Source organism: Ursus americanus, chromosome 11, assembly GCF_024610735.1.
Source record: "Ursus americanus isolate L20-20 chromosome 11, mUrsAme1.1.p, whole genome shotgun sequence".
NCBI classification, from domain to species: Eukaryota; Metazoa; Chordata; class Mammalia; order Carnivora; family Ursidae; genus Ursus; species Ursus americanus.
Window position 1 is genome coordinate 8,665,101 of NC_142137.1, and position 23,480 is coordinate 8,688,580.

Genomic DNA, 23,480 nt, shown 5'->3' on the forward strand with positions numbered 1-23,480 from the left:
TGTTTTATGCATGTGATTTTCATTAGGATCATCCTATCATTGAGAATTTAAGTAAACATTCACAAGCCACTTCCTATAGTGGATAAAAACCAAAAATGAGGAGCAAATCTCATCTTAAGACAAGAAAGCATTCTCATACAAATTCCAGAGAATATTAGCCACATGTAATTCAATCTGGCTCATGAAAAAGATTCAACATTGAAGAAAGGTTAGAAATTTTTAAAATATAAGTAGTATTCCATAGAAAGGAGACCTGCAGTTGTGAGAAGTTATAATAAAGATGTAGCATTCCTTTTTCCTCCCAAGAAAGGCAGTGAATGTGTGGCAAAGAGATAAACCATACAACCAAAAACAGCAAAGAGAAAGATGAATGGTCTGAAGGCAAGCCTACCAGAGATTACTCTGCAGAGAAAAGTATAAGCTTATTGTTGTATAAATTTGCAAATGAAGTATAGCCTAACTTCTTAATCAAATAGCCTATTCAGGGGTGCCTGGGTGGCTCAGCCGTTAAGTGCCTTTGGTTCGGGGCATGATCCCAGCATTCTGGGATCAAGCCCCACATCAGGCTCCTCCACTGGGAGCCTGCTTCGTCCTCTCCCACTCCCCCTGCTTGTGTTCCCTCTCTCGCTGGCTGTCTGTCAAATAAATAAATAAAATCTTTAAAAAAAAAAAAAAACCAAACAAATAGCCTATTCACCCAAAAGCTAAAGAGAGCAAAATCCAAGTGGCAAACCTCAGGATAGCCAGGAAACTGGGTGCTCTTGGACTGCCAAACATTAAACTGTATGCTTCAGTCAAAGTATTAAAATCAATCTAAAACTACCACTGAAAGACCAAAATACCAATAGAATGAGAAAACAAATCAAGAAAGAAACAATGATATATAAGGGAATCCCCTATACAATAAAAATTGTATATCCAATTAAAAAGGAAAAATAGATTAGCTGAATGGTATTGACACAACAGTTTAGACAGTAGGAAATAAATAAAATCATACACTTATCCACTCCTTTTATCAAAATGTATTTCAGATAGATCAAATATTTAAATATACAAATAAAGCCATAAAAGTACTAGGAGGAAATACAGGGGAGTATTATAATAATTATAAAGTAAAAATATGAACAATAGGAAGAAAAATAAGTAAAAATTTCTTAAAATGACACAAAAGCCAGATACTAAAAACTAAAGTGTTCATAATTTTACCTACATAAATTTACCTATATAAATTTAAACTTGTGCCAAAAAAACACCAAAAAAGTAAAATATATTTTTTTCAAAATATGTGTCACAAATACCCTAACAGACAAAAATTTCTTGTAAATCAGTAAGAAAAAGATGAACACCCAATAGAAAAACATATAAAGGATATAAACCAGCAGCAACTCACAAAAGAAAAACAATGACTCATAAAGAAGTGACAAAATGTTAAACCTCATTAACAATTCACATAAATGCAAAAAGAGTAAACATTTATGTAACAGACACTATTACCAGCACTTTATAAACTATCCAACTTTATTTTCACAACAGCACCAAAATCTAAGTACGGTCTTTAGCCTCCCTTCACTACAGATGAAAAACTGAATAAATTATTCAAATCCCTCATATACTAACTGACGAAGCTAGTAAGGCACCAACAGTTAGAGTCAGAGCTCTTAACCACTATGCTATACTGTCCCATAAAATAGAAAAGAATTCCCTTCCGTCATCAAATTAGAAAATAGTCAATTTTCAAAACCCAGTGTTTTGACAGTGTACAAATCCTTTAAATATGGTTGGTAGATTTGTGCGTAGGTTCAAACTTTCTGGAAAGAAGGGTACCAATTACACCTGTCAATATTTACAATGGGCACGCCCTCAAACGTAGCATACTTTAACAAGGTAGAGCCTATTACTATCCCCCCCTTAGGAGCACTACTCCTCTTGCAATCCAAGCTGTAGTAATATCAATGAGTGCCTGGTCTCCACTGTCATTCTCCCATGTGTATGTAACTCAGGCAAGGCCCTTTGGAGTCTTCCCTGGGATTAATATATGGATGTTGAAAGAAAAAGTTCCCTTTCTGCTTGCACTACAATGCAACCTGCCTCTTATGTGAAAGAGCCTTCATGAAGAATGAGACCAAACAGACAAGTAAAGCAAAGACGGAGAATGACAGAGAGCCTGGTCGCTATCCTTTGAGGCCCCAGATCCAACCTGAAGCAGGCCAAGCTGAAACAATTATTTGTGCCAATCAAGTTCTTTTCTTCCTCAGTTACTTTAAGTTGGACTTCAGTTACTTGCAATCAAAAGATTCTTAATACACATTATAATCTCACCTCTAAGAATCTTCTTAGTTATAAATGTGCACAATTGTGGGGGAATCCAAGATGGCAGAGAAGGAGGAGCCCTTAATTTCGACTGGTCCCACGAATTCAGCTAGATAGATATCAAATCATTCTGAACACCTGAGAACTCAACCAGAGATTGAAGAAAAGAATAGCTACAACTCTACAAAGAGAAAAGCAACCACTTTCTGTAAGGTAGGAGATGCGGAGAAGTGCATCCGAGGCTATATATAGGAAGATAAATCACGGCGGAGGGAGCCTCCATCAGACGGCTACCAGCAAATGATAGAGCAGCAGAGCACAAAATTGGAACTTTTAGAGGTCTGCTCCAGTGAGGAACGTCACTCAGGTGGCTAAGGGGGGGGCAGAACCCTAGCTGGGACAGTGTGGTCTCAGAATCCCTGGGGTCACAGGAAGACCAGGGGTACCTGAGTACTGCAGAGGTCCCAGGCATCAGAGGAGGGAAGCCAGCTGCAGTGAGCCCAGGAGTGGGCTCTCAGCTCCAGGTTGCCATAAACTGCAAACTGCAGCACAGTCAGGCAACTGCTCTCCTACCAGGAGCCCAACAAGCATCAGAACCGGAAAGACCCCACTGCCTCTCCAGGGGAGGAGTGGTGGGGGAGCACGCTGCAGTTGTCTACAGGGTTTGGAGGCTCAAAACAGGGTCATGTGCCTGAGACAGAAACACTGGGTCACAGGCCAGGTGAGCATGGAGCGCGGAAGGAGACCAGAGACACAGGACTGATTGACTGTTTTTCTCTGAGGGCACACTAAGGGCTGGGCCCCTGAGCCTTCAGCTCTGGGGTGAGATTAGGAGGACACCAATTTCATTCTCACACTCTAAAGCTGCACGAAAGCCTTCAGGGAACAGAAGCCACAGAGAGAAAACCTGAGCACTGCTTAGGCCCCCTGGCAAGGGTGATACAATTCCACCTGGGGCAAACGCACTTGAGAATGAACGGAACAGGCCCCTCCCCCAGAAGATCAGTGAGAACAGCCAGCCAAGACCAAGTTTACCATCAATGAATGAGAACTGCAAAACTCCAGCGCTAGGAGAATACGGCACATAGAATTCATGGCTCTTTCAACTTTAATTTTTTTTCTGTCCTTTATAACCAGTTTCTTATTATATCAACTCCTTTTTGAAATCTTTTTTAATTTTCATTTTTTCATTTACAATCTATCCCTTCATTGTACTTTATCTCATTTTTGCATATATATATATATCTCACCTCCATATTGCATATATTTATATGTATATATATATATAAGATCTCACCTAGATATTGCATACATATATATATATATATATATATATATATATATATATATCTTATATATAAGATTTTCTTTCTTTATAATTTTGGGGTACTAACAGAACAAAATACACCAAAAATATAATGTATGGCACTGTTCTATTCACCCATCTGATCATACTCTCCTTTTTGTTGTTTTTTATTTTTTTTTGTCTTGTTAAAGTGTTTATTTCCATCTTTACACTTACATTCTATTCTTTCAATTTACTTAATTTTATTTTTCTATATATAGGAAGTTTTTCTTTCTTTACAATTTTGAGATGCAGTTTCTTCTAACAAACTGACCAAAATACACACAGGAGACAGCTTATTGCTCTGTTCTCTCCACATGTCTGTTTATATCCCTTCCATTTTGCTGTTGTTTGGTTTTTTTTCTCTTTCGTTTTTTTCTTGTCTTTTAATTTCCATGTTTATAATTACATTCCATCCTTTCATTGTATTTAATTTTATTCTTGTACACATATAAGTTTCTCTTTCTTTACAATTTTGGGATCTAGTTTTCGAAAAAACAGACCAAAATACACATGGAATCCAGTGTATTGCTCTATTCTGCTCACCTGTCTGATTAGATTCTCTTTTTTTTCCTTTATTTTTCCCCTCCCAGTTTCAGGTCTCTTCTGATTTCTTTAGTGTATACTTCTCTGGGGTCGTTGTTGCCATTTTAGTATTTTGTTCTCTCGTTCAGCTATTCTTCACTGGACAGAATGACAAGGTGGAAAAACTCAACTCAAAAAAAGAGAACAAGATGCAGTACTGACTGCCAGGGACCTAATCAAAATGGACATTAGTAAGATGTCAGAACAGGAGTTCAGAATAACGATTATAAATATAGGAGCTGGGCTTGAAAAAAGCACAGAAGACACTAGAGAATCCCTTTCCAGAGAAATAAAACAACTAAAATCTAATCAAGTCAAAATCAAAAAGGCTATTAAAATGAGATTCAATCAAAAATGGAGGCTCTAACTGCTAGGATAAATGAGGCAGAAGAGAGAATTAGTGATACAGAAGACCTAACGATGGAGAATAAAGAAGCTGAGAAAAAGAGAGATACACAACTACTGGATCACAAGAAGAGAATTCCAGAGACAGGTGATAACATAAAGCAAAACAATATTAGAATAATTGGGATCCCAGAAGAAGGGGAAAGAGATGGGGGGCAGAAGGTACACTGGAACAAATTATAGCGGAGAACTTCCCAAATCTGGGGAATGAAACAGGCATCAAAATCCAGGAGGCACAGAGAACCCCCCTCAAAAATCAATAAAAATAGGTCAATGCCCTGACATATAATAGTGAAACTTAGAAATCCCAGAGACAAAGAGAAAATCCTGAAAGCAGCTCGGGACAAGAGGTCTATAACCTACAAGGAAGAAACATTAGATTGGCAGCAGACCTACCCACAGAGACCTGGTAGGCCAGAAAGGGCTGGCATGATATATTCAGGGTGCTAAATGAGAAAAATATGCAGCCAAGAATACTTTATCCCGCTGGGATCCCATTCAAAATAGAAGGAGTATCATAAAAAGCTTCCAGGACAAACAGAAACTAAAAGCATTTGTGATCACCAAACTGGCCTTACAAGAAATATTGGAAGGGTCCTCTAAGAACAGAGAGAGCACAAAAGTAACACAGACCAGAAAAAAAACAGAAACAATATATACTAACAGTCATTTTACAGGTAATACAATGGCACTAAATTCCTATCTTCAGTAGTTACACAGAATGTGCTAAATGTCCTAATCAAAAGACAAAGGGCATCAGACTGGATAAAAAAACCAAGACCCATCAATATGCTATCTGCAACAACAATTTTAGACCCAAAGACACCTCCAGATTGAAAGTGAAGGGGTGCAAAAGCATTTATTATGCTAATGAACATCAAAAGAAAGCTGAGGTGGCAATCCTTCTATCACACAAATTAGATTTTAAACCAAAGACTGGAATAAGAGATGAGGAAGGACACGATATCATAATTAAAGGGTCTATCCAACAAGAAGATCTAACAATTGTAAACACTGATGTCCCTAACATGGGAGCAGCCAACTATATAAGCCAATTAATAACAAAATCAAAGAAACACATGGATAATAATACAAGAGTTTATTGATTTCTTAGGGAACATTAATACTCCCCTCACTGCAATGGACAGATCATCTAAGCAGAAGATCAACAGGGAAATAAGGGTTTGAATGACACACTGAACCAGATGGACATCACAGATATATTCAAAACATTCCACCCAAAAGCAACAGAATACACAATCTTCTTGAGTGCACATGGAACACTTTCCAGAATAGATCATATCCTGGGTCACAAATCCAGTCTCAATTCGTACCAAACGATTGGGATCATTCCCTACATATTTTCAGACCACCATGCTTTGAAACTGGAATTAAATCACAAGAGGAAGGTTGGAAAGAACTCAAATACATGGAGGCTAAAGAGCATCCTACTAAAGAATGAACAGGAAATTAAAGAAGAATTAAGAAAATTCATGGAAACAAATGAAAATGAAGACACAACTATTCAAAACCTCGGGAATGCAGCAAAGGCGGTCCTAAGAGGGAAGTATGTAGCACTACAAGCCTGTCTCAAGAAACAAGAAAGGTCTCAAACACACAACCTAACCTTACACCTAAAGGACCTGGAGAAAGAACACCAAATAAAGCCTAACCCCAGCAGAAGAAGAGAAACAATAAAGATTAGAGCAGAAATCAATGAAACAGAAACCAAAAGAACAATAGAACAGATCAATGACACTGGGGGCTTGTTCTCTGAAAGAATTAATAAGATTGATACACACGTGGACAAACTAAACAAAAACAAAATAGAAAGGACCCAAATTAATAAAATCATGAATGAAAGAGGAGAGACCACAACCAACACCGAAGAAATACAAACAATTATAAGAACATATTGTGAGCAGCTATATGCCGACAAATTAGGCAATCTGGAAGAAATGGATGCATGCCTATAGAGGTATAAACTACCAAAACTGAACCAGGAAGAAACAGAAAACCTGAACAGACCCATAACCAGTAAGGACATTGAAACAGTAATCAAAAATCTCCCAACAAACAAGAGCCCAGGGCCACATGCCTTCACATGGGAATTCTACTAAACATTTAAAGAATGTATACCTATTCTTCTGAAGCTGTTTCAAAAAATTTAAATGGAAGGAAAACTTCCATTAATAGGAAGAGCAAACTCTTTCTATGAGGCCAGCATTGCCTTGATCCCAAAACCACATGAAGATTCCCATCAAAAAGGAGAATTACAGGGGCGCCTGGGTGGCACAGCAGTTAAGCATCTGCCTTCGGCTCAGGGCGTGGTCCCAGCATTATGGGATCAAGCCCCACATCAGGCTCCTCCACTATGAGCCTGCTTCTTCCTCTCCCACTCCCCCTGACTGTGTTCCCTCTCTCGCTGGCTGTCTCTGTCTCTGTCAAATAAATAAATAAAATCTTAAAAAAAAAAAAAAAGAATTACAGACCAATATCCCTGATGAACATGGATGCAAAATTTCTCACCAAAATACTAGCCAATAGGATCCAACAGTGCATTAAAAGGACTATTCACCACGACCTGGTGGGGTTTATACCTGGGATGCAAGGATGGTTCAACATTCATAAATCAGTCAACATGACAGATTACACTAACAAAAGAAGAGGCAAAACCATATGAACCTCTCAATACATGCAGAAAAAGCATTTGACAAAATACAGCATCTTTTCTTGATTAAAACTCTTCACAGTATAGGGATAGATGGAACATAACTCAATATCATAAAAGCCATCTATCAAAAGCCCACAGAGAATAGCATTCTCAATGGGGAAAAACTGAGAGCTTTTCCCTTAAGGTCAGGAACACAGTAGGGATGTCCACTATCACCACTGCTGTTCAACATAGTACTAGAAGCCCTAGCCTCAGCAATCAGACAACACAAAGAAATAAAAGGCATCCAAATTGGCAAAGAAGTCAAACTCTCACTCTTTGCAGATGACACGATACTCTATGTGGAAAACCCAAAGGACTCCATCCCAAAATTGCTAGAACTCATACAGTAATTCAGCAAAGTGGCAGGATATAAAATCAATGCACAGAAATCACTTGTGTTTCTATACACTAACAATGAGACAGAAGAAAGAGAAATTAAGGAATCCATCCCATTTACAATTGCATCCAAAAACCATAGGATACCTAGGAATAAACCTAACCAAAGAAGCAAAGGATCTGTACTCAGAAAACTATAGAATACTCATGAAAGAAATGGAGGAAGACACAAAGAAATGGAAAAACGTTCCATGCTCATGGATTGGAAGAACAAATATTGTTAAAATGGCTATGCTACCTAGAGCAATCTACACATTCAGTGCAATCCCTACCAAACTATCATCAACTTTTTTCACAGAGCTGGAACAAATAATCCTAAAATTTGTATGGAACCAGAAAAGACCCCAAATAGCCAGGGGAACGTTGAAAAAAAAAAAACCAAACCTGGTGGCATCACAATTCCAGATTTCAAGCTCTATTACAAAGCTGTAATCATCAAGACAGTATGGTATGGGCACAAAAACAGACACACAGATGAACAGAACAGAATAGAGAGCCCAGAAATGGACCCTCAATTCTGTGGTCAACTAATCTTCAACAAAGCAGGAAAGAATATCCAACGGAAAAAAAATATCCAACGGAAAAAAAAAAAAATATCCAGTGTTGGGAAAACTGGACAGCCACATGTGGAAGAGTGAAACTGGACCACTTTCTCACACCATATACAAAAATAGACTCAAAATGGATGAAGGACCTAAATGCGAGACAGGAATCTATCAAAATCCTAGAGGAGAACACAGGCAGCAACCTCTGTGACCTTGGCCACAGCAACTTCTTGCTAGACATGGGAAACAAAGGCAAAAATGAACTATTGGGACTTCATCAAGATAAAAAGCTTTAGCACAGCAAAGGAAACAGTCGACAAAACCACAAGACAACCGATAGAATGGGAGAAGATATTTGCAAATGACATATCAGACAAAGGGCTAGTATCCAAAATCTACAAAGAACTTATTAAACTCAACACCCAAAGAACAAATAATCCAATCAAGAAATGGGCAGAAGACATGAACAGACACTTCTCCAAAGGAAACATCCAAATGGCCAACAGACACATGAAAAAGTGCTCGACATCCCTTGGCATCAGGGAAATACAAATCAAAACCACAATGAGATACCACCTCACACCAGTCAGAATGGCTAAAATTAACAAGTCAGGAAATGACAGATGTTGGTGAGGATGTGGAGAAGAGGGAACTCTCTTACACTGTTGGTGGGAATGCAAGCTGATGCAGCCACTTTGGAAAACAGTATGGAGGTTCTTCATAAAGTTGAAAATAGAGCTACCCTAAAACCCAGCAATTGCACTACTGGGTATTTACCCCAAAGATACAAATGTAGTTATCAGAAGGGGCACCTCTACCCCAATGTTTATAGTAGCAACATGCCCAATAGCCAAACTATGGAAAGAATGCAGATGTCCATCAACAGATGAATGGATAAAGAAGATGGCATACACACACACACACACACACACACACACACACACACATGCATGCACATACAGTGGAATATTATTCAGCCATCAAAAAATGAAATCTTGCCATGTGGAATGATGTGGATGGAACTATATGGTATTATGCTAAGTGAAATAAGTCAATCAGAGAACGACAATTATCATATGATCTCACTGATATGTGGAATTTAAGAAACAAAACAGATGACCATAGGGGAAGAGAGGAAAAAATAAGAAAATCAGAGAGGAAGGCAAACCATAGGAGACTCTTAATCATAGGAAACAAACTACAGGTTGCTGGGGGAGGGGCAGAGGGATGGGATAACTGGGTGATGGACATTAAGGAGGGCATGTGATGTGATGAGCCTGGGTATTATATAAGACTGATGAATCAGAGACCTATACCTCTGAAATCAATAGTACATTATACGTTAATTAACTGAATTAAAATTTTAAAAAATGTTTTAAAAAATTGCACAATTGTGAAAGAAAAAAGTATAAGGACATGCATTCAAGTGTCTTCCAATTTAAAAAAAAAAAAAACTACAAAAAAAATGAAAATATCCACCAAGAGAGGACTGGTTAAATAAATTACAGAACTATTTCTTAAACTTGCCTGATTAAAATCACCTGGGTACTTACTAAGCACAGATGACTCTGATCAATGGGAGAGTCTAATTCATTAGGTTGAGGTTGGGTTATTGAGATGGGTCATATTTTTAAAGAGCATCCACTACAATTTTCACAGTCGAGATAGTTTGGATATCCCAAATTATGATGTTTACATATACAATGGTATACCATTCAGACATTTATGTGAGAAAGACATCCAAATCAAATTGCTACGTAGAGGAAAAAGACAAGTCACAAAACACATGTACCATTTGGTTCTTTTCATACAAAAAAATTAACTATACATGAGTATACATATTCCACCAGAGCACTCATTTTCAACCAAGGCAGAGGTCCCATGATTATTCAGAATCTTACTGGACTATAAAGGAACCCAACTACACTAAAGAATCTATGTTCTGAGTTGCTATTCCTAATATGAATGTTACATTCCACAGGAACAGACATAAGATTGAACTCTGTCACGGAGAATAGTCTGGAATAAAGTTCATCAAAATGGTAACAGAAGTTATTCCAATAGTAGGTCTAGTGATTTTTATCAGCTTTTTCCTAATATTCTATATTATTTTAATTTTTATTTACAATGAACAGATATTTTCAGAATTGGGAAGAAGAAGCTGTTTATATAGGAGAAAGTTAAAATATTTTTAATCAAGTAATTTTATGATTATTAAATGTATTTTCTGAAATGGGAAAATTCAGGGGTGCCTGGGTGGCTCAGTTGTTAAGCGTGATCCCAGGGTCCTGGAATTGAGCCCCACATCAGGCTCCCTGATCAGCGGGAAGCCTGCTTCTCCCTTCCCACTCCCGCTGCTTCCGTTCCCTCTCTTGTTGTCTCTATCTCTGCCAAATAAATAAATAAAATCTTTAAAAAAAAAAAAAAGGGAAAATTCTTTTCAGCTTTTAAAATTCAAATGTAAAAGTACAATGGTTGCTTTCAAAGGCATGACTCTCTTCAAACAAGAACTATTAGTTTGTAAGCTAAAGAGCCAAGGGAAAGTGTGACACGTTGTATCACCTAATTAAAATTCAACTGACAAGTAAAATAATAAAATTAAGTCTTTTCAACAAGAATTATTTTTTCAATCACAAGGAGCAAAAAAAAATTAAGATTTAATTTTGTTCACTTATTCTCATAGCCAAGACAATGATCAAGTGAGAGTAAGTGAAGGTAAGAGATAAATAAAATTTAACATCCTAATAAAAAACTGGATTACCTTCTTTATAAGTCAATTATACCTCAAAAAGATATTTAAAAAACTAGATTATAAGTTTCCTATTTAATTAATAAAAATACACATTTAGGGGCGCCTTTAGTCAGTTAAGTGTCCAACTCCTGATTTCAGTCATGATCTTGTAAGACTGAGCCCCACTTCAGGCTCCACGCTTGACATGGATCCTGCTTAAGATTTTTTTGTCTCCCTCTCCCTCTGTCCCTCTCCACTCTAAAAAGGAAAACCATATTTACTTGTAAGAAAAAGAAAAATAGCAGTGTCTAATTTAAACAAACAAACATATGACTTACCCCATCCAAGAGAGTATTTGATAAATGTATACGGAGATCTTTACGAAATGGAAATTCCAGATTTGAAACATGAAACACTGAATTATCTCTATCAATCATAAAAACTTCATTTGTGCCATCAATCAACATCATATACCTGTAAATGAAACATTATAAAGATAATATTAGCAGTATAATTCAAGTATAGGATCATAAGAAATAAGTTATAAGTTATTTTTCCTTAGCTGCACAGAATAACGTTCACTGGAGTCCCCCAACCCCAACAATTATCATTCAGATTAAAGTACCACAAATAACAAATACTTTTTTAAAAGATTTTTTTTCCCCATAAAAATACACAGGGTATAGAGAAATCAAAGTTTTTTATGGAGACAATGTGATATTGAAGTGCAACCTTATGACCCCCCCTTAGGAGAGAATAGCTCTCTAATTTTTATTAGATCTTAAACATCGAAGTTTACAAAACACACATACACTTATATGCAATTATTGCATTTTATTAGCCCAACAACTTTATGAATAAGTTATTACTCTTTCTACTTTGCAGTAGGAAAAAAGAGAAAGTAACTGATTTGCAAATGGCTGAACCTTAAACTATCCAATGCTTTTTCTACTACACTACAGTTAGCAAAATAGCTAACCCCTTTCATTGAATCAAGATTATGATACAGCCAGATATAACCATTTCAAGTACAATTCTCATTCATTCCTATAAAATTAAAAATTTTTTTAAACATATTAAGCATTAAACACAAAACATTTTAAACATTCCTGAGAATTTTTATCAGCCCTCATCTTCTTAGAGCCAATCAATTGGGGGGGGGGTTATACTTTAAAATGCATCATTCCCTCAAATGGTCATATTACCATCACTGCTTCCCCATGAGTGGATCACCAAGAACGGAGCTGTACTTCACGCTATATATAAAAATAAATTCCAAACGGATTCAAGGTGGATAGGCTATGCTACAAATGAATAATGGCAAGATTGGGGGTGAAAATGAAGATGATATCCAGGTACCAATATCTTCAAATGAGAGAAAACTGACAGCAATAAGTAAGAAAGTTAAAAGGCATAAGACCCAAAAGAACAGAATTTTATTTTATTCAGTTGTTCTTGCTTGCTGTTAATTGAAAGAGTGGAGGAATAATAGTCTGGATGTACCACTGAAAATGGAGGAGAATGTTGACTGGTCTTGCCCAACCCCATGCCCACAAGGTATTTCAGAAAAAAGCAACAACTGAAAGACGTACCTCAACTAAGTCAAGGCCAGGGGGGTAGAAAAGACATTAAATGAAACATGAAGAGATGGAAGTTAACATAGCAGAGGTTTATGTAACAGAGGATAATTTGTTTCCCATAAACAAGTGTTCTAAAGAGCGTACAGACATGTGTAGAAGAGGAGAGGAGAAATGGGAGAGCTGATTAAGGTACACGAAGTGTGTGACAAACAGGTTGAAGAGCAGCAAAGAAGACCAAAAGAGCTTACATCTGGGGACTAAATTGGAAGCATGCTGTTACTAGTGTTTTCAAAATAATTAGTCCCAGCAGGGCCCTGGAGATAAGGTGGGGAGCTCAGGCCCTTACTACATATTGAAACAGGGATAGCCCTCGGAGGTGTGGGTCCTGGAGAGTCAGGTTACACTAGGAAAAATAAAATCAGCCTCAGTCTAGAATGACTGTGCCTTGAGAGACTCCTAGACCAACTGCCAGTTCAGCAAGCTGGCAGACAACAGAAATACTTAGCTCCCAAAGCATTCCTGCACATGCTTTTCAGAAGCAGCAACTCCTGGTGGATAGGGAGAGTCTAGAATTCTTGGAAGAAGTTAGCCTTCCCCCGGATTGTGTTTCAAAGAAAATTTAAATCAACATAAGGAAAGGTCAAATAAAAAGCAATTCTGATATCTTCTGCAAAAATGGTATTGAAGACATAATCCATCATGTTGCTCGAGTACTTAGGCCACCACTTTGCAAAGCTTAATATTTACTTTAAAAAGTATTTCGTGGCAAAATGAATTAGGGAAACACTCTATCTTTCTCTTAGAAAGTCAAGCTACATATTAGGAATATTTAAGGTTATGAGAAAACATATAAGAAGTCTCTTTACGACAATAAAAAGGAATAAAATTAGTAAGTAAACAAATTAGTAAGTAAAATTTTCGCTACCTGCAGATGGCATGATACTCTACGTAGAAAACCCAAAAGACTCCACCTAAAACTACTGGAACTGATATGTGTACTCTAAAACACTGATGAAAGAAGTAATCTACAGATTTAATACCATGCCTATCAACACCATTTTTCAGAGAACTACAATGAATAATCCTAAAACTTGTATGGAACCACAAAAGACCCCAAATAGCCAAAACAATCTTGAAAAAGAAAAACAAACCTGAACGGATCACAATTCCAGACTTCAAGTCATAGTACAGAGCTGTAGTAATCAAACCAGTGTGGTACTGGCACAAAAACAGACACTTAGATCAATGGAATAGACTAGAAAACCCAGAAACAAAACCACAATTATACGGTCAATTAATCTTTAACAAAAGAGACAAGAATATGCAATGGGTGAAAGACAGTCTCTTCAACAAAGGTGTTGGGAAAACTGGGCAGCTACATGCAAAAGAATGAAACTGGATCACTTTCTTACACCATAGAGAAAAATATATTCAAAATCGATGAAAGACCTAAATGCAAAACAGGAAGCCATCAAAATCCTAGAAGAGAGCACAGGCAGCAATTTCTCTGACATGGGCAACATTTGTCTAGATATGTCTCCTGAGGCAAGGGAAAAAAGCAAAAATAAACTACTATGACTACATCAAAATAAAAAGCTTCCACACAGTGAAGGAAATGATCAACAAAACTAAAAGACAACGTACTGAATGGGAGAAGATATTTGCAAATGACATATCTGATAAAGGGTTAGTGTCCAAAATATATAAAGAACTTACAAAACACACAAAAAATAAATAATCCAATTTAAAAATGGGCAGAAGACTTGAACAGACATTTCTCCAAAGAAGACATATGGATGCCAACAGACACACAGAAAGATGCTCAGTATCACTCATCGTCAGAAAAATGCAAATCAAAACCACAATGAGATACCACCTCACACCTGTCAGAATGCCTAAAATCAACAACACAAGAAACAACAGGTGTTGGCAAAGATGGGAAAGGGGAACCCTCTTGTGCTGTTGGTGGGAATGCAAACTGTGCAACCACTCTGGAAAACAGCACAGAAGTTCCACAAAAAATTAAAAAGAGAACTACTCTACAAGCCAGTAATGGCACTACTGGGTATTTACCCAAAGAATACAAAACCCTAAGCCTAAAGGATGCATGCACCCCAATGTTTACTGAAGCATTAGTTACAACAGCCAAATTATGGAGGCAGCCCAAGAGTCCACTGAAACATGAATGGATAAAGAAAATGGGACACACACACACACACACACACACACACACACAATGGAATAATACTCGGCCATAAAAAAAGAATGAAATCTTGTCATCTGTAACAATTTGGATGGAGCTAGACAGTATATAATGCTAAGTAAAATAAGTCAGTCAGAGAAAGACAAAAATGATTTCATTCATATGTGGAACTTAAACAAAACAAACAACTACATTGGAATTAAAATTAAAAACTTTTAACAAAAGCAAAAAAAAGAAAGAGAAGTCTGTTTTTCTTATTTAGCCCATTATCTTTAAACTTAATCCTGATACCTGTTAGTATTTAGCAGAATTGGTGCTCTACATTCATAATTTGAGAATGGCTGAATTATGCTAATACATTTTAAAATTCAGAAAAAAGAAATGGTTTGCCTCTTCTGCTCATATGACAAAAATCATATTTCCCTTTTTATGGCTGCTTAGCAGTTCAGAATTAAATATAATGTTGAAACTGAATAAATATTCAATTCCAGGGTGTGGCATATTTGTTTTTCCTGTCATAACTGTTTATTTCCTATTCACACTTTAACACACAGACACACACACACACATATATACATATATATGTATATCTTACTATCAGACCTTTCTTTTTACTTCAAGTAGAATATTAAAAGAAAATACTGTCTATGTACACTTATTGTAAACAGATTTTTTTTAAAGATTTTATTTATTTTAGAGGGAGAGTGTGTGGGCACGAGCAGGGGCTAAGGGTAGAGGGAGAGAGAGAAGACAACTCCCCACTGCTCCCCAGGGAACAGGGAGCCCAATGTGGGGCTCAATCCTAGGACCCTGGGATCATGACCTGAGCTGAAGGCAGACTCAACCAATTGAGCCACCCAGGCGCCCCTATTGTAAACAGACTTAAAAGACCAAGGAAAAAAAGGCTTTAGAAGATAGAATTCAGTATAAAGGGCTGCTCGTGGGAAACACAGCTTGCATATGCAGAGATACCAGAGAAATTATTTAGCAGTTGGTATTCAAGGATTCTTCTGCACATATAAATTTTCAGGCTTTGGAACAAAAGTTTGTGGGATATGATTTTTTGGTTTCAACACCAGTCATTCGAAATCATGTGTTCTTTTGTTATGTGATATCTATGAAAAATAAGGACCTTTTTCATGTTAACAAGAGAAGGGATGTAAAAATATTCCACATCACTCCAAAGTCTCTGAAAGCAGCCAGATGCTAAAAAAAAAAAAAAAAAGAAAAGAAAAGAAAAAAAAAAAAAAAGGCAACTATCCCATATACCATGATATGTGGCAAGACACTAAACAAATCACCTCAAGCACAAATATTGAAAAGGAGAAGTACATGACTCTACAGGAACATATAAAAGGTGAAACCTGTCAGAGTGTGGAGATCGAGAAAGGTATCCCAGAGGGATTCTCATGTAGTTGATAATAACAGCAGCTTATTATCACTTACTGAACAATGACTATACACAGAGCACTGTTCAGAGTACTTTACATTAACACATTTAAGCCTCACAGTAACCCTACCATGTAGGTAAAATTATTATCCCCATTTTCCAGATGAGGAAACTGAAACACGTATTAACTTGCTTCAGGTCATAAAGCCAGCAAAATAACAAAGCTGATATTAAAACCTAGGCAACGGCGTATCTCTACAACCTCTATAGTGTACTGTCTCTGGCCTGCATCATGCAGGAGTTAACCAAGGAACTGCTATGGGATGGGAGGCTGAAGGAAAGGTAGGTGGGGGTGCTGACAATCAGAACTTGGTACAGTCTACCAGGCGCAACATATTTGAGACGAACTGAATCTGCATGTTCTGGCAACTAAAAAAACTTCAGATACTGAAGCATCAAGAGAAAAAGAGATGGGGCATTGGGTGGCTCAGTTGGTTAAGCATCTGACTCTTGATTTGGGGTCAGGTCATGATCTCAGGTCGTGAGATCAAGCCCCGAGTGGGGCTCTGTGCTGGGTGTGGAGCCTGCTTAAAAACTCTCTCCCTCTGCCCCTACCCACCGCTAAGAAAGAGGTGGGGGGGGGGAATGGCAGGGCTTGAGACTAGAGAAGTAGTTCCAAACTTAGGAATTGATGAAAATCTTTTTTTTTTACTTTATTACTAGAAAATGAAAAACCCCTGGAATGAGACAAACAGAAACCATATGGGTAATTCAAGCACTGATTTAGTACAGGAACCTGGTTACATAGATACTGAAACGCTGAAAGGGTAAAAAGGAACGCTAAGGGAATCAAGAGATTAATAACTGCAGGAAGTACTACCACCACAGGGCTAGGGCTAGGGGAACAAAATGGAAGAAGTGTGTTACGAGAAGCTAGGAGCTTGGAGAAAGGGTATTATGTGGCTATGCCTAGAAGAGAGTGGGAGGTCCATGGAGTTTGGTGTTCAAACCTCTAAGGAACTGGCACCACACGGCTGATACCTTGGCCTCTAAGGAGAGGAGCCCTGCAACTCAAGTTTGAGTCCCTATGGAAGAGGTACAGAAAAGAGGATGCTCAAACTGCTCAGGGGACACAGCCCAGTGGGGGTGGGTGAGGAAGAGATGCAAATGCACTCCATCTATCTAGAATGCACCACCCAGAAGTTGGTAGCTGGGAGAGGGAGCAGCAAGCCTGGTGCTGGGAGTGCCAAAAGAAGCTGGAGAATGAAGCGATGGTTACCGTTGACTACTGGCGGTATAAAGAAACTAGAAACAGAAGTCTTACCTCCCGAATGCCCCCCAAGGGTCCCAGTGGTAAAACCCAACAGGAAGCAAGCTGGCAAGGAAGATATGCAGTTTGCAGAGTCCCAGTCCCCCCATCGTGGTTTAAAAGGGTAGACCCGAGCTGAGAAATAATAGGTAAATAAAAGGCAGACCACTGAAAGGCTGTTAGCCAAAAAAAAGCATAATCTGACCCATATTTTTTAAAGTTCACTCCCACATAATGTACACTCCTACAGAGTAGGAACCAATGTGTAGACCAGAGATATTACGAAGCTTCTGTTGTATACCAAGTGGGACTACAACTGGCAAAGATTACTCAGAAGTAAGTGGATCAATTCAAGGCATTTAAGAGGCAGACTGACAGGACAATACGCTATTGATTAGACATGAGGCTTAAGGAGTAGGAAAAGTAAAGGATGACTTCCTAGCTTTGGCATAAGTAATGGGTGTACCTTATTGACTGAGCCATGAAGCATCTAAGGAGGAAGGACTAACTGGTTTGGCTTGGCAGAAGTGACAGATATCATAAATATGGATATGGAAATTTTCATTTTCACATTGAAAATCAAAAGCCCTCTCCTGGCAACCAGGTTAGAAATAGGCTCAGGTTCTAAACCAGACAATCAAATGTTCCCTTCCCAAAATGTCTAAGTTCAGTGAGTAACAGTGAGGCACAAGAATAGCTGAAAAATTATTCAGAGCAACAGCAGGGTCGCTGTCAGCAAGTGCCAGTGGTGGCTTCCTACTCGAAGTGTTCCTGTGCCTGATCTTGGCTCTGGTCCTTGATACCTGGCTGCCCCTGATGCCAACCCATTTTCTCAGACTGGTTCTCCTAAGAGCTTTCCAATTTACTGCTTTCCTTAAATTAGCCAAAGTTGATTTCTACTGCCTACAGTCAATGTAATGCTAACAGATATGCTGATTCGTCTTTTTTTTTCCTTTTTGCCCACTGTATAACAGGTAAATTCAAGTAATTTAAATTTGTCTATGATGTAACCTCACTGTTGTGTTCCCCAACATACCCTTAATACCAAGGGTTACATGACAGTAGCTCTTTACATAATAATTTCATGCCAAGAGACATGCCATCTATTTCCTGTCCTTCAACAGAGGTAAGTGTATAACGTTAAGCCCAGAGTTTACTTTCCCTTTGTATCTTTTCTCTCCTAAGAATGCATGGCCAAACCTCTATACCAGCTATCTTCCCTCTCATCTCTATTACCAAAAGAAGCGGCACACAAGTACTTGAAACCTAATTCTCAAGGTTGTAAAACTATACAGAAATAAATTCAGGTATACTAAAATTCCTTACAAAGAAAATTCAGTTTAGAGCCACTTCCCCATATACAATTATAAACCTGCCTGACATAAGACCAGGTGGTCAGACTCTGCCCCCTACCCCCCAGCACCTGTCACACCTTATTCTAAAAACAATACAAGAACAGCTGACTTGCCAAATGCCAGCTTTCTTCCTTTCCCATGGGGGCTTATATGCACACTTTGCCTTTTTCTCTCACTAGCTCACCACTCAGTAAATTTTATCTATGGTAATCTCTCTTGCAAAGTAGATCCCTGTCTCCTTTAACCCAATTTTTTCTGTTTCTTTCAACTCTTACGAAAAATTATATTACGTCTATTTTACCAAAAATTTTTTTAAATAAAAAGACATTTTCCTTTTTCTCACCTCATTCACTTAATGAGCCTAAGAAGACTCTGATCAAGGCTAGTGACACATCTGTATCAAGCAAAATAAAAAAAGTCATTAAGATTTTAATCCACCTACACAAAATAATCAGTGTCACAGAGTCCCCGTCACAATCTCCGTCATACTCTCACTCTCCTCCTCATCCTGTAAAAGCAAATCAGTTTTCCCCAACAGAATTTTTAAACTAGTCAAAACACTGTTTTTTATAAACTTCTTGCATTTGTTCCAATTATAGTTTGGCTAGTTACCAGTGTTGGAACAGTACCTTTTGTCATTTTTCACAGCTGACATCCACAGTAATGTAGCTACCTTAGGAATTAAGCAAACTTCATGGCCTCGGTTGGCAACCCAATCACCATTTAGATTAGAATGCTACAGAAACACAGCCTACACTCTACCAAAATAAGTTCAGGAATCTCAGAGAAAGACTGCTGATGAGTTTAGGAATCACTGTTTGCATCACTTTCACAACAGGAACAATACCTGATGATGTAATCCTACACATGAACTCTACTTTCAAACTAATAGCTATTTACCTGTTTATGTGACAAAAATAACATTTCAACCCTTGAGAGGAAAAACTATTTGAAAAACAAGTACAGCTTTACCTTATTTCATCTTCCAGAAATTCAAAGAATTCACATTAAGGTCATTCTTATTTTTACATTAAATAATTAAAGAGAACACACACACCTACAGTAATACCACCACCACTACCTAAACTTTTTAAAATTTCTGATTACTGTTAACAGTCACTGAAATGAAGACACAGTTCTAACATATTCTCTTCATCAAAAACTATCAAAATTTTCATTCAGCATAATAAAAGATTCCAACCCAACAAGTAATTTTATTTTGATTTACTGATTCTATAAGCACAGCAGTCTTCCTCAAAAGGATTATGCCTCTTTTAAATCCTCATATCACATCAATTTAAGGTCATGAAACAGATGGGATTAAGGTTTTGTGGTCTTAAATTCACTTTAAGCCCACAGCTTCATTCTATTAAGTGATCACTTACATACACACAACAGTAATTAAACAGACATGTATTATCTAATTTTAAATTGCAAAGCCCATTCACTTCCCCACCAATTTAACTGTCAGATTTGTCTAACCAGCCTTTGATCTTAGAATGTTAATTGTTTATTAAATGGCAAGCCAGCAGCATGCCATTTAGACAACTTCCCAACATTTAAATGTCTTTTACCTAAGCATAGCCATCTTTGTTTTCTATGTTGTTTATACAGCAAATTTTCTACAATGTTCTGTTCATATACTTTTTTTGTTTAAGCTTGGTACTTGATAAAACTTAGTCTATGGAAAAATCATCAAACGACTCTAACTTTTCTTTCAATTTAGGTAATTCATCACAAGTAAATCCTGCAGACCTGAGGATATCTACCAGTTTAAAAAAACAAAAAAGAAAAGAAAAATCACAGATTCTCCAAGCTTTCTCATTAAAATATGTGTGCTTATTTCTATTAACAGATATTAATCATTTTCAAATATAGATGTTTCTGTTTCAAGATACCCCCTTCAACAGAAAGATTTAGTGTGTTGTGAAAAGCTTAAAAATCAACACTATAAAAGTTTGGCAAGGTGTAAGGCCCAGTGTCAGTTTCTAACTTCCTCCCTCCCACTCCACAGAATTACTGATATGTAATACAAATAATCAAGTGTATAATAAGATACAGAGCAAATTCGTTGCACCCAACAATTAAAAACATAATTTAATCTGCTTACTTTGTTTACATGTGTCAATGGTACAAATGCTATCATTATGGGCTTCGGGAAGCCTGTATTACCAGACTCAACAGTGCTTGCCATCTAGATCCTAAAAAAATACACAGACAGATTAGAAACAAAAATCTCATCAAATACCATAATTCTAACTGTCCAAACTCCTAAGCATATGCTTTACCTTCAAGTTTGCAACTTCTTTATCCCTTTCTCATTTTGCCATCTTGTATTGCTCAGAAATTTGTGCCTGCCTATTTCTAAGCCTACGTATTATACTACTACACCATCTTATCCTAAAATACACGGGAGTCTACTATGGTCGTTAAGAACATGCATCCCAGACAGACACTTCTTAGCTCTGTGATTTTGCGCAAATCACTTACTGCTCTAAGACTCAATTTCCTCATCACGAGTCTCTACCTCTCAAGGTACTTGAAAGAATTAAATGAGGTAGTACACCCATGTTCATTTCATGGCAGCACTATTCACAACTGCTAAATTGTGTAAGCAACCCACGTGTCCACCGACAGATGAATGGATAAGACAATGTGGTATATAGCAGAATATTATTTACCCTTTAAAAAGGAAATTCTGACATATGGTACTAAACCTCGAGGACATTATGCTAAGAATTTAAGTCAATCACAAAAAGACAAAATAATGCATGACTCCACTTATATGAGGTACCTAAAGTGATAAAAATCAGAGAAACAGAAAGCAGAATGGTGGTTGCTAGGAGCTGGGGGAAGAGTGCAATGGAAAACTATCATTAATGGATATAGAATTTTAGTTTCGCATGATGAAAAGAGTTATAGAGAGGAAAGAAAGGTGGTGATGACTGCACACATTATGAATGTATTTAACACCACTGATCTTAAGAATGGTTAAGATGGTAAATTTTATGACATATATATATATTTTTTACCACAATAAAAATCATTGGAAAACATAAAGAACTGGGGTGCCTGGGTGGTTCAGCTGGTTAAGCATCTGCCTTTAGCTCAGGCCATGATCCCAGGGTCCTGGGATCGAGACCTGCATCCAGCTCTGCTCGGCAAGAAGTCTTCTGGTCCCTCTCCCTCTGCCCCTCCCCTGCCCCACTCATGTGCTCACTCTCTCTCTCAAATAAATAAATAAAATCTTAAGGAAAAAAAAGAAAAGAAAAGAAAAGAAAGAGAAAGAATTAAGCTAAGTTACCACATGAAGGGTTCAGAACAGTGCCTGGCACATGGTAATAAAACCTCAGCTACTGGGGCACCTGGGTGACCCAGTCAGTTAAGCATCCAACTCTTGGTTTCAGCTCAGGTTATGATCTCAGGGTTGTGAGACCAAGCCCCACATTGGGCTCCGACCTCAGCATGGAGTCTGCTTAAGATTCTCTCTCTCCATTTCCCTCTGTCCCTCCCCTGCTTACATGTTCTCTCTCTAAAATAAATAAATAAAATCTTTTTTAAAATGTCAGCTATTGTTATTATATTATGTCTAAGGATATACAGTATTTAAAGTTGGATATCAATATTATTAATACTACAACTAGTATTTTACACAAACCAAAAAGGAATTGAGGTTATTCACAAAACAAACCTTGGATAAGACAGAAAGGATTAGTTTAAAAACTTTGTAGACAGGAAAGAAGACAACCCTTCCAAGGAGAAAAAAGAGAAATGAACAAACACACAAATTTTGAAATGTAGAAGAACAAACCATAGGTTACCCACCGCCCACAAACTCAAGCTTATCAGCGTATTTATACAAAGGCAGACAGCAGCTACAATAAATAGTTACTTAATTCATTTTTCCATGAATAGGTGTCACCCAGTTTTGTAAAATCAGACGCCATACTACTTGAGTGAGCAATAACTCAAAACAGAATTCAAATTAAAAAACCTGAATCGGGGGTGCTGGGTGGATCAGTCAGTTAAGCCTCTGCCTTCAGCTCAGTTCATGATCCCGGAGTCCTGGGACTGAGCACCGCATAGGGCTCCTTGCTCAGCAGGAAGCCTGCTTCTCCCTCTCCCTCTGCCACTACTCCCTTCCTGTGCACTCGCTCTCTCTCTCTCTTTCTCTCTCTCTCCCTATGCCAACTAAATAAATAAAATCTTTGAAAAAACAACAACAAAAGAAACCTGAATCAGGTGGATCTCTCAATCTGTCTAGGAACTTGTTTTATAAACACTAGGATGATAAAAACAAACCTGAGCCTAAAATACTCCACTGTATTTAAACAGCCTCATAAGATTTACTGACAATAATGGTACATACAAATATACAATAACTCCAAAAACTATTGTATATAGTAGAAAATTATGTTTTGATTCCACAATCTAACTCATTAAAATGAAAATTAGTAACAGCATGAATTAACTTATAATTAAACCTATCGAAGTTCATATTTCCCTTACCAGTGCCCCCCCAACAGAAAACGTAATTATCATAAAATAAGAGCTGACTGATAAAGTCCCCTCCTACATACAAGTTTACAAAATCAACTAATTAACAGAGT

General features: G+C 37.5%; 1 protein-coding gene across 2 annotated transcripts in view; it reads right to left on the reverse strand.

Annotated features, from left to right (window-relative positions):
- Positions 1-23,480, reverse strand: part of RNGTT (RNA guanylyltransferase and 5'-phosphatase) — a 308,710-nt gene that overhangs the window by 214,343 nt on the left and 70,887 nt on the right. For both annotated transcript variants that reach the window (XM_087865314.1, XM_045807080.2), the window contains exon 9: positions 11,372-11,507. In XM_087865314.1, coding sequence (XP_087721440.1) covers positions 11,372-11,507 — 136 coding nt within the window. The remainder of the gene's footprint in view (positions 1-11,371; positions 11,508-23,480) is intronic.